The sequence below is a fragment of the Vipera ursinii genome, assembly GCF_947247035.1.
Source record: "Vipera ursinii genome assembly, chromosome: W".
NCBI classification, from domain to species: Eukaryota; Metazoa; Chordata; class Lepidosauria; order Squamata; family Viperidae; genus Vipera; species Vipera ursinii.
The window spans coordinates 27,593,272-27,610,695 of NC_139522.1; the positions used below are offsets into that span (position 1 = coordinate 27,593,272).

Consider the following 17,424-nt stretch of genomic DNA (forward strand, 5'->3'; position numbering starts at 1 on the left):
AGAGTGTTATGGAACCCTGGGGATGGTTGGTGGGTTGAAGGGGCTCCCTCTGCCTTTTAATTTTGTAATTATTCTGTAATTCTGTTTTTACCTTTAACAATGGTTTTTATATGATTTTATTGTTTTATTTGTAAACTGCCCAGAGTCACACAAGTATGATGGGTGGTATAGAAATTTGTTAAATAAATAATACTAGCATTCTAAAATTTCCATCTCCTCTCCCTCTATGTATGTTGCTTGCCTTGTCTAATATACTTATATATTGTTTAAACAAGCACACAAAATATATTAATAATATATATTAATATTAATTGAATATTAATAATACATAAATATGTCTGTTGAAATTATATAAATAAACCATGTATAAATACAGTCCCATGAACAGTTAATTTATATGTATATATTTTGTACTTATTGTAGTTCTTTTCAGGCTCTTGATTTTTGCTTTTTCTTAGTTGTGTGATCTGAAAGCATTCATTGGGCATTAGCTAATTATTGAAAATATGGTTATTGATCTACAGGTAATTTTCAGCTTGTATGAAATGGCAAGCAATAAGCAATAAAGAATTGTTTTGTCCAAAAGATAAGGTTTAATACTGTTCTGTTTGCTCTGTGTATAAAGCAGATAAATTTCTTCATGTGACTTTGAATATTTATTCAAATAAAATGGTTATTTCCTGCTTTTTTAAGGCATCTACATTTCAAATGGCAATCTTGCTGCAATATAACACAGAAGATGCCTACACATTTCAGCAGCTGACAGATAGTACTCAGATAAAAATGGTAAATCTTCATATGTTACTATATCTTTAATTCTTACTGTATAATATTTAGTTTAGTCAAAGAGTTAAAATACAAAACGCTAAATTATTTAAAAGCAAAAAAAGGAATAAAAAATACAAGACATTATAAAGAAAAAGTGTCTTAAAAAAGAAAAAAAGACTAAGACATATACACATAATATCCTCTTTAGTTGAGTGCTGATTAATATAATACAACAGTGTTACTTTCCCACCCCTTTTAAACCGCTAAATCTGTTTACAATCTGTCATCTATATACTATATTAATAACAAAATAGTTAACAGAAAAAACAGTAATAAACATATAAAAGTATAAAAGTGATAAGAATTAATAATAATAAAAACAAGATTGAAATTCCAAAACCCTCTGTTAACAAACTGTTATTGTAATCAACTCGTAGAAAATTTACCATGGCTTCAATGCCAAATCATCCAAAATATTAACCCTAATTGGTCCCAGATAAATATTCATGTTTCTTTCTTACAGTGAGGGAAAAAATATTTGATCCCCTGCTGATTTTGTACATTTGCCCACTGACAAATGATCAGTCTATAATTTTAATGGTAGGTTTATTTTAACAGTGAGAGACAGAATAACAACAAAAACATCCAGAAAAACGCATTTCAAAAAAGATATAAATTGGAACTTCCAGTTTGCGTCATAGTGATGTAGCCAAGGGAATGTGGGGCTCCGCTCCCCACAGCTGATTTCACCCTGCCAGGGGGCCCTAAAGGGGTCTATAGTCGCCCCAGAGAGGCGATGAAGGAAGGGACCCTCGTTGATCACAGAAAGATGGTCGACCCGTTTGATCTGAGGAAAGCCCTCCAAACCGGCAGAGGAAAGACTAGCTATATTTCTGTGGCTAGCCTGAAGCTACTGACAACCGAAGAAAGAAAGCACTAATTAGCAGATCATAAACAGCGTGCTTGGAACTGGGTGAGAATACTGATCCTTTCTCTACTACTTTGATACTTGATTCCTTGGAAAAGAAAAATTCCCAAAAAGCAAGAAAGTCCCCAAACGTGAGAAGGAAGGGGATTTTTGCCCCACCCTTCCAGAGAAATGAAAATGGCAGTCCAATTCTTTTGGGGGGACAAAAACAGAGAAGTACATAATACTAAAGTGGAAGTAATACAAAGACATAGCTTTGACAAACTTGAGAACTGGGAGAACTGTTAAGATTTTTCTTTTTGAAAGAATATTGCGGTGAAGTTTAAGAAACTTTAAAGTTTAAGAAATAATTTTTCACTTTAAGTGTTGGAAAATAGATATCTAAGGACATCTAGTGGTGGAACATGGTACAGCACTAATTTTGTTCTGTCTGGAGTGAACTTGGTGCAAAGCCCAGACATAGATAATTACTTAGCTTCTTTGATGTTTGGTGAAGCTCTTAGGTCAACAGAGAGCAGCTGGCAACAGAGAAAAACATTCTGGGCTATTCTCTGCATGATGGGAGCTACAACTCTTTTGAAACTTGCTGACCCTCTTGGATTACAAAGGAAAATTTGCCTTTTGGTTACTTTTGCCTGGGGGAGACTTATGGACTGCTCGTAGGGTGGTTGGACATTTTGGATTACATACATCAGTTGATTTATAATTTTTGGATTCCTGGACAGAAGAACTGTTATAAAACATTGCTTTTGGTGGTGGACCTATATTTTGGAACTTATTGGACTATAAAGGCTACAAACAAAGACTAAAAGAACTATATGAGATGATTTTAAATTTAAATTTAATTAGTATATTGTTGTATTGACTATAAGATTGGTCATGTTAGATAAGGCTAGCACTTGGGGAATATAATAGATTTGACAGACTACTTGGAGGGTGGAAACAAAAATGAGCACTGCACACCTAGCTAAAATTGGTAAAAAACCATCCCCAGCATCTGCCCCCGAAGCCCCCAGCTTGGTATATCAGAGAGAAAAAGCTAACAATTTCCAGAAGGAAATGCAATCTATACTGCAATTAATTCAAGAGGCAATTGTTTCACACAAAGAAGATTTAAGAAGAAACTATGATGAGACTAAAGGTAATCTGGATAAGATAAATGAGCAAGTTTTTAACCTAAACTGACAACTAGAAAACCATTAGAATATTGACTATAAAGAATGAACAAGGAATTCAGAAAATAGAAGACAAATCAGAGGAAACTGATCCAAAGACGGAGGATATAAAGGAAGAAAATCACAGACTGGTGCAGACAAAGAAAAACCTGGAAGATTCAGCGACAATACTGTAAATGGAAAAGGCATCTCATCCCTCAAGATTTCAGAACACACCTGAAGATAAGGAAGAAGACTTTATAGAATGGATTATAGAGCCTTTAGGAGAAACGTTAGAAATTGGGAAACAAGAAATGAAAAGAGAAGCTGAGGGAGAAGGAAAATTGGAGTTTTTCAATGAATATAAATGGGTTGATACCCCCCGCCTCAAAAATATCTGACCTAAATGGTTTTTCCTATTTCAAATAGTACCCATAAAAATAGAGAAAAACATTTTTTGACAACTTAAATACACTGATTTGGAAATTTATCTGGCAAAGGAAGAAAGCTAGAGTTAGATTAAAGAAAATAGAGGACTTGACTTACCGGAGGGGGCCTTATAACTACCAAACAGGTGTTTGAACACGGCTAAAAGAAATAGATAAACCTTAGACACAAAAAGATCATTATACTTAGAAGGATATGATTTACAATTAGGATGTTACACTTTTTTATGCTATGAGAAATATGAAAATATTAGGATGGCTTTTAACAAGGGAAGCTTTTGCCCACCTAAACTTAATCAATGTTGAGAAAATTATAACCTATAAAGATATTTTGAAGGGAAATCAAAATTGAAATATTGATTTAATAAGGTGGCCTCAATTGCAAATACAATTGAGATATGAATTGGCTTGAATAGATGTTATAAACTGGAAATATTTGTATTAGGTATAATGTCAGAAAAATATGATGTGGAAGTATATACTGAATGTTGCATGTATTGATAGTAGTAAGAATTGTATTTGTTTATTTTTATTTATTTATTTTATTTTTTTAGATTTATATACCGCCCCTCTCCAAGGACTCGGGGCGGTGTACAGGGCAATTAAAACACTAACAACACACAAGGTATAAAAATTAAAATAAGATTAAATCAATAGCCCTAAGGTATAAATACATTCTAAAATTTAAATTTTTTAAAATTTAAACTCTAAAATCCAATCCCTCAGTCCAGGCCAGCCTGTTCAAACAACCAAGTCTTCAGGTCGCGGCGAAACGAGCGAAGGTCGGGAGCCATCCAGAGCTCAACTGGAAGCTGATTCCAGAGGGCAGGCGCGCCCACAGAGAATGCTCTCCCCCTGGGAGCCGCCAGTCGACATTCCCTGACCGATGGCACCCTGAGGAGTCCCTCTCTGTGGGAGCGCACAAGGCGATGGGAAGTTAACGCCGGCAAGAGGTGCTCCCGTAAATAACCCGGACCCATGCCATTTAGGGCTTTATAGGTCATCACCAGCACCTTGAATCTCACTCGGAAGACAACTGGAAGCCAATGCAGCTCACGGAGCAGAGGTGTTACATGGGAGTATCGGGAAGCCCCCATCACAACTCGTGCGGCTGCATTCTGCACCAGCTGGAGCCTCCGAGTGGTATTCAAGGGCAGCCCCATGTAGAGAGCGTTGCAGTAGTCTATCCGAGAGGTCACGAGCGCATGAGTGACTGTGCATAGGGCGTCCCGCTCCAAATAGGGCCGCAACTGGCGCACCAGGCGAACCTGGGCAAAAGCCCCCCCTAGTCACAGCTCCTATATGATCTTCAAAATTGAGCTGTGAATCAAGGAGGACACCCAAGTTGCGAGCCCTATCTACAGGGGGGTAACACCTCACCCCCTATAGATAAAGATGGAATAGAATGGACAACCCGAGATGCCGATACGCACAGCCACTCGGTCTTGTCAGGATTTAGACGAAGCCTGTTCCTCCCCATCCAGACCCGAACTGCCTCCAGGCAACAGGACATCACGGAGAGGGCATCACTGAGTTGATTTGGGGTGGAAATAAAAAGCTGGGTATCATCAGCGTACTGATGATATCCCACCCCAAAACCACGAATGATCTCGCCCAGCGGCTTCATATAGATGTTGAACAGGAGAGGCGAGAGGACCGACCCCTGAGGGACTCCACAAACGAGAGGCCTCGAGGCCAACCTCTGTCCCCCTGTCAAGACCAACTGCGAACGACCCAGAAGGTAGGAGGAGAACCACTGTAAGACAGTGCCACCCACTCCCAACCCCCTGAGGTGCCGCAGTAAGATACCATGGTCGATGGTATCAAAAGCCGCTGAGAGGTCTAATAGGACTAGGACAGAGGAGCAGACCCTGTCCCGAGCCCGCCAGAGATCGTTCACCAATGCGACCAATGCCGTCTCTGTGCTGTACCCGGGCCTAAAGCCCGATTGGTAGGGGTCCAGATAATCCGCTTCCTCCAGGAACAGAGGAAGCTGATGAGCCACCACACTCTCAACAACCTTCGCTAAAAAGCGAAGGTTGGAGACCGGACGATAGTTATTCAAAATAGCTGGGTCCAGGGCAGACTTCTTGAGGAGGGGCCTCACCACCGCCTCCTTCAAGGCGGCGGGGAAGCTACCCTCTCTCAAAGAAGCAATTATTACTGCCTGGAGCCAGCTTCGTGTCCCCTCCCGCGTTGCATAAACCAGCCAGGAGGGGCACGGGTCCAGTAAACAAGTGGTGGAACTCAGCCTCCCCATGATCCTGTCCACTTCTTCCAGAGTCACAGGATCGAATTCTTCCCAAATAATATTCCCAAGACCGCTCGATTCCCCATCGTCAGACTCTGCCCAGTCGGAGTCCAATTCAGCCCGAATCTGAGCGATTTTATCCGCCAGATATTGACTAAATTCCTCGGCACGACCCTGCAGGGGCTCCTCCCTCACCTCCTGGTTCAGGAGGGAGCGAGTCACCCCAAACAGTTTAGTGCTCGAAAAATGAAGAAACACTACCTGAAGAAGAGATAATCAAGAAAACACCGTACTGTGTAGAAATGGACAGATCGATATTGAACGATAAAGAAAAAGAGGACATAGAATAATTTTAAATATGAGATATAGTTTATCATTGGCCGGAAAAAGGGGATAGAGATTAGGAATTTAATATGTATTATTAAGTAAAAAATGGACTCAGACAACACGCTGTTTACTAAGCACTTATGATCTGTAAAAAATAGAAAATTAATAAAATACTATATATTTCACTGTAATACCACCTCTTATCAATTACTGATGGATTGAATACAATAGGTCCAATCTGCAAAGCCAATCTATGTTCCCCCCAAAACCGAGATAAGATTGTTCCCTAATTAAATGTAATAAGTCTATTTCCCAATCTCCTTCAAGCCCCTTGAAAAAGACCCATTTGCCACTTATCCACCCAGAGAGTTCTCTGATATTATATAAAAGCACAGGGTTGAACTTCAGGAAGGTGTATGAAGTCGAGAATGTTATTTCGGAGTCCATGTTTCTCTGAATATTTTTCACAGTCTGTGTTGTTTCTGAGTCCATATTTACTGCTTTGAAAACAAGTTCCTTTTGTGAGTTTAAAGTATTTAAAGTCGGTTTCTTCAGAATGTTTTCCACAGTCCTTATGAGTTCATCAAATGTTTTAGAAAAAATTCAGCTTCCTTGATTTTTCTCATGTATAGCACAATTTCACTTCTCTTAATATTACGTTTAACTTAATCTGAGTTTTTTCCTGTTTAAATGCAGTTTGTACATGGTCTTATAAAAACTATTAAGCTAAATGTATTGTTGCTTATGTTCTTCCCTATCAGCTGTAAAGCTTATAACTACAGAATGAATTAGGTATGGTATTAACTCATTTTCTTTACTTTTTTACTTTTTAGGATATATTGGCACAAGTACTTCAGATTTTATTAAAGTCAAAATTGTTGGTGAGTGCTTTTCTTTTGGGAGGGTGGAGAAATAATGTGTTAATATGTTCTCACATTGCTTGTCTTGTGTTTTCATAGGTTTTAGAAGATGAAAATGCAAATGTTGATGAAGTGGAATTGAAGCCAGACACTTTGATAAAATTGTACCTTGGCTACAAAAAGTAAGAAAGATAGTTGAATAAAAACACCTAGTCACAATTGTTTTTCTTAGGATGGTAGAGTAAATATTATCCAAAAAGTTCTATATTTATTAAAGATAGCAATGATACGTATGTTTGCATTCTTGTCATAGTACTATTCCAGTCAAACACTCACAACTCTGTACCAGTTTTATTCACACTGTAAATGAATGGACAATTGACTACAATTAGATCTAGATCTTGGCTTTCATAACTTTTTTTAACAACTTGCAGTACTGTTCTTCAGCTGTCAATCAAGACTAGAATTCAGGTCATGTTTCCAAAGCAGCCAAATCTTACATTCCCTGAACAAACACAAATCCCAAGGTGTAAGTTGAAACACATTTGTTTAACTGCAATATTTTTAGAATGTAGAATATCCTTTTGTAATGAATAAGCTCATAATAAAAAGAGGTAACAAAAATATCTGAATATTCCCCTGTGATATTGGTTACAAGATTCTGCTCCAAAAATGGTGTTCCATGCAAGTTAGGGTTTTCACAATTGCTTCAGAATTGAGTACACTGCACAAAAATACCCATAAATAAACATAATAAAGAATACTTCGCCTCAAATATTGTATAATAAAATTTTTTATTTGGTTTTAATAAAGTTTACTAACTTCTGTTTTTCCACACTTTTTGATAAACTTATTTGTAGTGAGACATGCAAGTTACTGTGTTACACAATAACATAGTTACTAATGTGGGAGTACATAGGCAGTCATTTGATAGTTTTATGATCTTTCAGATTAGAGTTAGAGTTAGGATAAGGGGCCATTGAGACCAAAGGTAATGTCCTGTTATATTGCACCTTCCATGTGGATTCACAGACTTATTTTATAACTCCTTACCTGACAAAATATCTGGGAAATTCCAATTTCTTTTCTGTACAGCTGTTACTATCAGATCAGTATGATCGTTAATTTGAATGTAGCTAAATTCTACTATACAGGTAAGTCCTCAACTTACAACCATTCATTTAGTGACCAAAGTTATAACAGCTCTGTAAAAAATGACTTACAACTGGTTGTCACACTAATGACCACTGCAACATCCTCACAGTCATGTGATCAAAATTTAGGTGCTTGGCAACTGGCATGTATTTATGAAAATGGCAGCATCTCATGGTCCTGTGATTGCATTTGTGACCTTCCCAACTGGTTTCTGACAGGCAATGTCAGTGGGGGAAAAGCTGGATTTACTTAGTGACTGCATGTTTCACTTAACAACTGTAGGGATTTGCTTAACCATAGCAAAAAAGGTCATAAAATTGGGCATGATTCACTTAACAACTGCCTTGCTTAGCAATGGAAATTCTGATCCCAATTGTGGTTATAAGTCGACTACCTATACCAGGCATGTCAAACTCGCGACGTCATGTGACGTCGGGCAACGTATCGTGACTTTTTCCCCATTGCTGGCAATGGGGAGGGCGCGGTTTTGTTGTGATGCATCTGGCCCATGGGTCAGCAGTTTGATATGCCTGACCTATACTGTCTGTAAAATTAGGCAGATTTTAGCCACCCATCGATGATCTCACCATTAATTGTAGTACCCTATTATGTCTTGTTCTGTTTCATTTTATTTTATTTAAATTTGAAGACAGAATGAAAGCTGCCAGAATGAGATGAACTTGAAATACCCATTGGACTGTTTAAAGCTTCAGGAGAATTGGTTCGTGCTAATTGCCTTATTTGAATAAATATGGAACAAAGATTGAGTGACATGCAAGAGAATATGCAAGTTACAGAATCATTGCAATAATACTTCACAAAACATTTTGCTTAAGATATTTCAAAGAATACAGCCATACATGGACAGAGACATGCCAGATGAACAGGCAGGTTTCAGAAAAAATAAAGAGGCAGGAGATCAGTCAGCTAACAGAAGAGGTATAAATAAAGAGAGCAGCTGTATACCTTTTCTGTGTTGAAGATAGTAAGGTAGTTAATTTTTGTAGATCATACTAGTAGGTGGAATATATTAAGGCTAATTGCAAGAATATCTGATTGTTCTTCTGAGTAATCTTTGAAGCAACTGTAACAATTGAGATAGGAGAAAGAGTGGTTCAAGAAAGGGAAGAGCATGAAATATACATATATTGTCCATATAACTATTTAATTTATATGCTGAATATATTTCAAGACTAGTAGGATTGGGGGGGAAAATGTTGGATCAAAGCACTAACAGTTTGAGCGACACAAACTTTTTGTTAACCAAAAGTCAAGAGGACAGAATAAATTATCACAGGGAAAAAAATGGAATGCTGTTCATTGTCAACCTGTACACTTAATAAAGTTTCTGCTGAGAGCCAAGAAGTGAAGCTTCTGGGTTCTCCATTCATGAAGATGGTTAATATGGTGAAGAAGTAAAAGTTCTTTATTATTTCTATAAAAGTTGATAATTAGAGAGGAATGTATTCACATGCTGCAATAAGATTGTGAAGTATAAGGGACTTCCGGTGGCGACGCGACGCTGAAGACAGCCATCTCCGGGCTGTCCGCTCCGCGGCTTTGTTGAACTGCCGAAAACAGCGCCGATCAGCTGTTTTGGTGGTTCGGAAGCCCCCTCCTCGGGAGAAGAGGAGGGGGTGAGGCCCCAGGTAGGGGTTGAGCTCTCCGGGGCCGCCTGAGCTTTTAGTTCGGGCGGCTGAAGGATCGAGCCCCCCCCGAAGCCTGGGTTTGCTCCGGGCTGCGTAGCGCTTCTGCTCCGTGCTTTTGGGAGCAAAACCAAGCGTTAGCAACCACCCCTGCCAGAAGGAAAGACTTTCGAGTGTGGAGAGGCAGGAAGAGCGGTACAGGAGGTCAAGGTGAAGTGGACTTTTGTTCTCTAGCTCAATGGACTTTATGGCTTTTAAAAGTGAAAGTGCGTAGTAAGTGAAAGTGGGGGAAGATGGCGACTAAAACTTCTAAAGCTCTCCGGAGTGCGGGGGCTTCCCCGGTGCAACAGACCTCGCTGCAAGCCTTACTTCCTCCTGCACCTGCTCCGGCACTGACGGTTAAGGATTTACAGGATGCTTTGGAAAAGCATTCACAACAAATATCAGATATTATAGATGAAAAGATGGAAAAGCTGGAGGAGAAGCTGGAGGAGAAGATGGAAAAGCTGGAGGGGAAGATGGAAGAGAAGTTTACAGCAATGAGGGCAGACATCTTGCCTGCACTTGAAGGTGTGGCTGTATGTATTCAATGTTTGGATGAAAAAATGGAGTGTCAAAACTCGTCCTGCAACAAGCAGGGCTGGTGCCGAACACAGGAACGAGAGACTTCTGCTGCAGTCTAGAAGCACTTTATTCTTCAGAGCAATAGCCGCAACGAGAAACAAAGCCAGCGTTGGCTGCTATCTGCAACCAACGCTGCTATATACACATCCAAAAACCCCACCCAAACTCCACCCAAACATGCCTCCGCCCTCCCATTCCCTACAAGGCCTTTCGCCCGTCGCTCAGGCAGGTAAGGCCCCCCCAACGTGTCGCCACCACCGTGCCCTTTTCCCTCACCCACTCCCTGCTGCACCCACCCCCGAAGCCCCTTGTCACCCAGCCACCCGGACACCGTAGGGGGGAGGGACCCATCCCCTAACAGCGTTGCCACACAGTCCCGCGCAGGCATGGCGTCGGAGTCTGACGCAGTCCACCATGAGGCCGCAGCTCCCGAATCCTCCCAGGCCGCAGAGACATTGAGCCGGCTCAGGCCTCCACCGGGCAGGCCGCAGGCCGGGGTCCGTTGCTCAAGCTTGCCACCGGCCGAGCACAGCAGCCGCGGCGCATTCCGAGGGAGCAGAAGCCGCGGCGCAGATCCCGGAGCCGTCCGAGCCGGGGAGCCGCGCACAGACGCGCCGCCGGGCGAGGCCGGCAGCCGCAGCGCGTCCGGAAGCACCAGGAGAGGCGACGCGGGTCCCGGAGCCGTCCGAGCCGGGGAGCCGCGCGCAGACGCGTCGCCAGGCGAGGGCTGCAGCTGCGGCGCGTCCGGAAGCGCCAGAAGAGAAGGCTCGGGACTCGGAGCCTTCCACGCCGGGGAGCCGCTTGACGATGCGCCGCCGAGCGAAGAAAGCAGCCGCGGCGCGTCCGGAGGCGGTGGGAGGGGCGTCGCGGGTCTCCGGTCTCTCCGGGCCGCGCTGGAACCAGGTGGGGTCGGTGGGAGGGAAGCCGGGTGTGCGGGGGGGGTGGAGGGGCCCCCCCTCGTGTGCCGGGCTGCCGAGGCCCGACATGCTGCCCCCTCTACCAGGGGCCCACCTGGAATGCAAGGAGAGAGAGGTGAGCAATCCGTAACATGATCAACTGTCCCCCCCGGGGTCTCCCCCAGCTTCCCCGGGTGTTTCCGGTGGAAAGCACGGAGAAGGCGTGGTGCACACACATCCTCATCCCGTACCCAGGTGGCCTCCTCCATGGGGTACCCCTTCCAGAGCACCAAGTATTGCACCCGCCCCCTTCGTTTCCGGGAGTCCAGGATCTCCTGTACCTCATAGTGACTGCCCTGTACAGGTCCTGGGCTGCCCTCCCCTGCCGCCGCAGAGGCGGTCGTAGCAGGCTTCAGCAGGCTGCTGTGGAATACGGGGTGTATCTTTCCAAGTAGGGGAGGTAGCCGGAGTCTGACGGTGACGGGATTTACTACCTGTATAACTCGGAAGGGTCCGAGATATTTGGGTCCTAGCTTTCTACATGGCACCTGCAGCCGCAGGTATTTTGTAGAGAGGTAGACGAGATCACCTACTTTGGGAGGTGCAAACGGCCGTCTTTTCCTGTCCGCCTGCTCTTTGTATGACTCTGCTGCTCGCTCTAACGCCTTCTTAGCTACCCCCCACGCCTCCTCCAACCGGTGCATCCACGCCCCAGGTGTGCAGGATGCCGGGGCCCCCTGATCGCACCCTGCGATAGGAACGAACTCGTAACCAGATACCACTTTAAAGGGGGAGAACCCAGTGCTGCTATGCACTGCGTTGTTGTAGGCTACTTCCGCGAAGGATAACAAGTCCACCCATTCGGACTGTTGGTATGACACATAACAACGCAGGTATCGCTCCACCGCCGCGTTCGCACGTTCCGCGGCTCCATTCGTGCTTGGGTGGTACGCCGAGCTCAGACCCTGTGTTGCTCCAATATAACGCACGAACTCCCTCCAGAACCGGGCCGTGAACTGTACCCCACGGTCGGAGATGATACGTCGTGGCACCCCGTGGAGACGATAGATATGTTGGACAAACAGCCATGCCAGCCGACGGGCCGAGGGCAATCCCTTACAGGGGATGAAGTGGGCTTGTTTCGAGAACAAGTCTACTACTGTCCACAAAACGTTATATCCCCTGCTTTCCGGTAGCTCAACCACGAAGTCCATTGCAATGTCCTGCCAAGGTCGTACGGGGTCTGCCACCTGTTGCAGGAGGCCTGCCGGTTTCTTGGTAGAGGGCTTAGTGGTGGCGCAAACGCGGCACTTCTGCACATAGCTTTCAATGTCCCGTCTCATGGTTGGCCACCAGAACTGGCGGCGGGCCAGATGCAGGGTTTTCACGTACCCGTAGTGACCTGCCTGCCTAGCGTCATGGCATTGGTAGAGTGCCTGATCTCGTGCCGCTGCAGGCACATACAACCTGGCCCCGTGCCAAGCTAAACCATCCCGCAACGAGAGGGTGTCGGGGTGCGCCCGCATCCAGTCGTCAGTCGCCAACGCTCCCTTACATGTCCGCAGGAAATCGTCTGTCACGGTGTTGGCCCTGTGCTCCGTCTCCTCCACCGGGCGGGGCGGCGGTACCAGTGCCTGCACTACCTCCTCCTTCCGGCAATCGTACTGCGGTAGCCGAGACAAGGCGTCCGCCAGGAAATTCCTACCCCCAGGCACATACTTGAGGCGAAACCGGAAGCGTTGGAAGTACTGGGCCCACCGTACGTGTTTCGGGGACAGTCGGCGGGGTGTTTGCAGGGCTTCCAGGTTTTTATGGTCTGTCCAAACCTCGAACTCCTGGCTAACCCCCTCCAGAAGGTGTCTCCAAGTCCCTAGGGCCCAGCGGACCGCGAAGGCCTCTTTCTCCCAGATAGCCCAAGCCCTCTCCGCGGTCGTTAGCTTCTTGGAGGCGTACGCGCAGGGCCGCAATCCTCCCTTCGCATGCCGTTGCAGAAGAACAGCTCCAACAGCCACGTCGCTTGCATCAGCCTGTACTACGTAGGGCAGGTCAGGGTTCGGGTGTTGCAGAACGGGCTCCCTGGCAAACTGCGCCTTGAGCGACTCAAAAGCCCGCTGGCATATGGTGGTCCACGCAAGCTTCTGCCCTGGCCGCGGCGAGGTTGCCATCTGTTTAGTCCGCAGTAGGTCCGTGAGCGGCAGGGCGATGGAAGCGAAATGTGGAATAAATTGTCGATAAAAGTTAGCGAAGCCTAGAAAACTCTGCAACTGTTTCCGGGTCCGTGGGGCTTGCCACTGTTGGATAGCCTCCACTTTCCCCGGGTCCATCTCCACCCCGCTGGAGGACACCCGATATCCCAAATAGTCCAGCCGGGGCTTGTGAAACTCACATTTAGAAAGCTTCACATATAACCGGGCGTCCCTCAACTTGGTCAGCACACTCCGCACTAAGGCGACATGCTCCTCCAGCGTAGACGTATATATGAGGATGTCATCAAGATAGACAAGGACCCCCCAGTACAAATGGTCATGCAGGACTTGGTTAATCAACTGCATGAATACCGCGGGGGCTCCTTGCAGGCCAAACGGCATTACCCTAAACTGAAAGCTCCCCAACGGGCAGTTGAAAGCCGTCTTCCATTCATCACCAGCTTTTATCCGGACACGGTAGTACGCCTCCCTTAGGTCTAACTTGGTGAACACCCGGCCCGTAGCCAAATGAGCTAAAAGGTCCTTCACCAAAGGGAGGGGGTACAAGTGCTCCACACATACCGCGTTGACCCCCCGATAATCAACGCACAGTCTTAGGGTCCCGTCTTTCTTCTCTCTGAACAAGACAGGGGCCGCCATCCTGGACCGAGCGGGCTGGATGAACCCCCTCCGCAGGTTCTTGTCTATGTATTGACGGAGCTCCTGCATCTCCCGGGGTGCCATTGCGTACATGCGGGGTTTCGGCAATTTTGCCCCTGGCTCCAGTTCAATAGCGCAGTCCGTGGGGCGGTGGGGTGGCAAGGCGTCACACTCCTTCTCATCGAAGACATCTGCGAGATCGCTGTACTCCCGTGGTACCTGTGTCTCAAGCCCGGTACCCACCCCTGCGGCCCCCTCTGGCCCACCAATCCCCTCCGGACCCAAGAAGGAATGCTTTTCAGGAGGCTGGGGCCCTGTCCCGAGGCGGAGGTGTCGGCATCCCCCCTCCCACCAAACCGTGGGGCCCCACCTGTCCAACCACGTAAGCCCCAGGATGACTGCCTCCGTCATAGACGGCACCACGACAAACCGGAGAGTCTCCCAGTGTGTACCCAATTCCATCCTCACCGGTGCCGTTACATGCGTAATGGGTGCTCCACCCAAAAGAGACCCGTCTACCTGCTGAAATCGGATAGGTTTGGGGAGCCGCTGAAGGGGAATACCGGCCTCCCTTGCCATCATCAGGCTAATAAGGCAGCGTGTGCTGCCTGTATCAATCAGAGCCTTACACTCCCTCCTCTCACCCGTTCGTGGGCTTATCAACACCACGGGCAGCACAAAAGGGCACACCGGAGCGCTTACCATCGGGTCCTCCTCGTACTCGTGATCCTCAGAGCCGTCGGACGTGTCCGTTCGTCCATCCGCCGGGCCCACTGGACGTATCGGTGTCGACGTTCGGGGTGTCTTGTCGGCCACCTGGTACGCTGTTCTGGAGCGTTCTGCAGCTCTTCTGGGGGTCGGGACCCGCGCCTCCGGAGGGTTGGGCCCCGGTCGCGGCGGAGGTAACGGGCAGTCCACCGCCCGATGGCCCGGTTGGTCGCAGCGGAAGCAGCGGATTGTTGGACGGGGCGCCGGTGGGGGGCCGGGTTGTGTCGCCGCCGCCACGGGCTTCCGGCTCTCTGTCTTCGGCCCCTCCGGGGTCCTCCAGGCTCCAGGGGCCGCTACTGGTCTGCCCCGGGTGTCCTGCAACCCAATGTCCAGCTCCACCGCCACCCGGAACCAGTCCTGAAGCCGTGCAGGAACCCCCCGCACCACACATGCCCGCCGGAGAGCTCCATCAAGACCGGCCCGGAAGTGGTGCACCAGCAAGCGCTCGGGCCACGAGCGTAACCTGCCCGCAACCCTGCGGAACTCGAGCACGTACTCCTCTGCCGGTCGTCCTCGCTGCCTGATGGCTAACACTTCCGCTTCCGCGCGATGTAAGCGGGATACATCCTTGAAGCGGACGCGTAGGGCTTCCAAGAACAGCCCCACGTCCCCGAGCTCGCGGGCGTGGTCACTGTAGAGGTCCGCTGCCCAGGTTGCAGCCTCTCCCTGAAGGCACGTGGTGACCGCCACCACCATCGCCCAATGTGAAGGATAGGCATGGGCGTACCCGTCCAGATGGTTAATCACCTGCCCTAGGAACATGGCCAGGCGGTCGGGATGCCCATCATAGGTTGTAGTGAGCGGTGGGGGTCCCCACACCACGCCCGGTCCCCAATGCCCAACAGGTGGACGGGTCTGAGCCTGGGACACCCCCACCGACCTGGGTGCGGGACATCCAGGGCCCCGATCAGGCGTTGGCCAAGCTTCACGCCCCCCTTGAGCTCGTGTGGATGGGCCCCGAACGCCTCCCTCCCCAGGCACCTTGAACTTTGGGCTAGCCAGTCGGAAACGGGACGTTGCTGACTGACTGGGTGCCCCCCCAAGAGACCACTGTCCCGTGTCTTCTTCAGGGGCCATGGCTCCCCAGGAACCGCCGTCACGTGCCCCGACTTCTCCGAACCTTTCGCGCAGCACGTCCATAGTTTGGCTCCTGGGTGCAGTTGAATAGCTGTATTCCTCGCCATCATCATCAGTAAGCCGACGCTCCCTCCAACCCAGTGGAGCCCCACCGGGCCGGGCCGTTCGTCCTTGCTCGAGCCCCGTGCGCCCCAGGATCGAGCTCAGCCACCACTCCCCCCCCTGGGTTTGGCTACTAGCGCCCTGGGACTCCACCGCAGGGTCTGTTGGTTGCACGTCCCGCACTTTGGGCCTCACAACCGGTTGGACGTCCTCCACGTCCCTCTCCACAGGGGTTGTCACCTCCGCCCCGGCCACGCCAGCCTCCTCCGAAGCAGTATCCAACACGGCCCCTTGCACACCCTCCGCCATGGCGCACAAACGGAACACAGCTGAAAGGCAGTAGGGCCGCAATGCTAGTGCAACGCTGGCTTTCTGTCAAAACTCGTCCTGCAACAAGCAGGGCTGGTGCCGAACACAGGAACGAGAGACTTCTGCTGCAGTCTAGAAGCACTTTATTCTTCAGAGCAATAGCCGCAACGAGAAACAAAGCCAGCGTTGGCTGCTATCTGCAACCAACGCTGCTATATACACATCCAAAAACCCCACCCAAACTCCACCCAAACATGCCTCCGCCCTCCCATTCCCTATAACTTCCCCACCCCTCCCCTACAAGGCCTTTCACCCGTCGCTCAGGCAGGTAAGGCCCCCCCAACGTGTCGCCACCACCGTGCCCTTTTCCCTCACCCACTCCCTGCTGCACCCACCCCCGAAGCCCCTTGTCACCCAGCCACCCGGACACCGTAGGGGGGAGGGACCCATCCCCTAACAGCGTTGCCACACAGTCCCGCGCAGGCATGGCGTCGGAGTCTGACGCAGTCCACCGTGAGGCCGCAGCTCCCGAATCCTCCCAGGCCGCAGAGACATTGAGCCGGCTCAGGCCTCCACCGGGCAGGCCGCAGGCCGGGGTCCGTTGCTCAAGCTTGCCGCCGGCCGAGCACAGCAGCCGCGGCGCATTCCGAGGGAGCAGAAGCCGCGGCGCAGATCCCGGAGCCGTCCGAGCCGGGGAGCCGCGCGCAGACGCGCCGCCGGGCGAGGCCGGCAGCCGCAGCGCGTCCGGAAGCACCAGGAGAGGCGACGCGGGTCCCGGAGCCGTCCGAGCCGGGGAGCCGCGCGCAGACGCGTCGCCAGGCGAGGGCTGCAGCTGCGGCGCGTCCGGAAGCGCCAGAAGAGAAGGCTTGGGACTCGGAGCCTTCCACGCCGGGGAGCCGCTTGACGATGCGCCGCCGAGCGAAGAAAGCAGCCGCGGCGCGTCCGGAGGCGGCGGGAGGGGCGTCGCGGGTCTCCGGTCTCTCCGGGCCGCGCTGGAACCAGGTGGGGTCGGTGGGAGGGAAGCCGGGTGTGCGGGGGGGGTGGAGGGGCCCCCCCTCGTGTGCCGGGCTGCCGAGGCCCGACATGGAGGATCTTAGTCAAAAGAATTCCAGACTAGAAGCAAAAGTTTTAGAGAATGAAAATATAATGGATAAAATGGATGGAGACTTGACTCTCGTCCAGTACCACCAGATGGAGTTTGCTATCAGAATCAGAGGCTTAAAAGAGAATCCTAAAGAAGATTTAAAGCAGATAGTCTCTGAGGCTT

General features: G+C 48.7%; 2 protein-coding genes across 2 annotated transcripts in view; one reads left to right on the plus strand and one right to left on the minus strand.

Moving 5' to 3' along the window:
* LOC310648308 (cullin-1-like) overlaps positions 1-17,424 on the plus strand; it is a gene marked incomplete at its 5' end in the record, with an annotated part of 390,312 nt that overhangs the window by 327,154 nt on the left and 45,734 nt on the right. Inside the window, 3 exons of the mRNA XM_083376075.1 lie at positions 694-786; positions 6,708-6,755; positions 6,834-6,916. Coding sequence (XP_083232201.1) covers positions 694-786; positions 6,708-6,755; positions 6,834-6,916 — 224 coding nt within the window. The remainder of the gene's footprint in view (positions 1-693; positions 787-6,707; positions 6,756-6,833; positions 6,917-17,424) is intronic.
* Positions 1-17,424, minus strand: part of LOC310648221 (uncharacterized protein) — a gene marked incomplete at its 5' end in the record, with an annotated part of 797,336 nt that overhangs the window by 205,955 nt on the left and 573,957 nt on the right. The gene's annotated exons all lie outside the window — the stretch shown is intronic.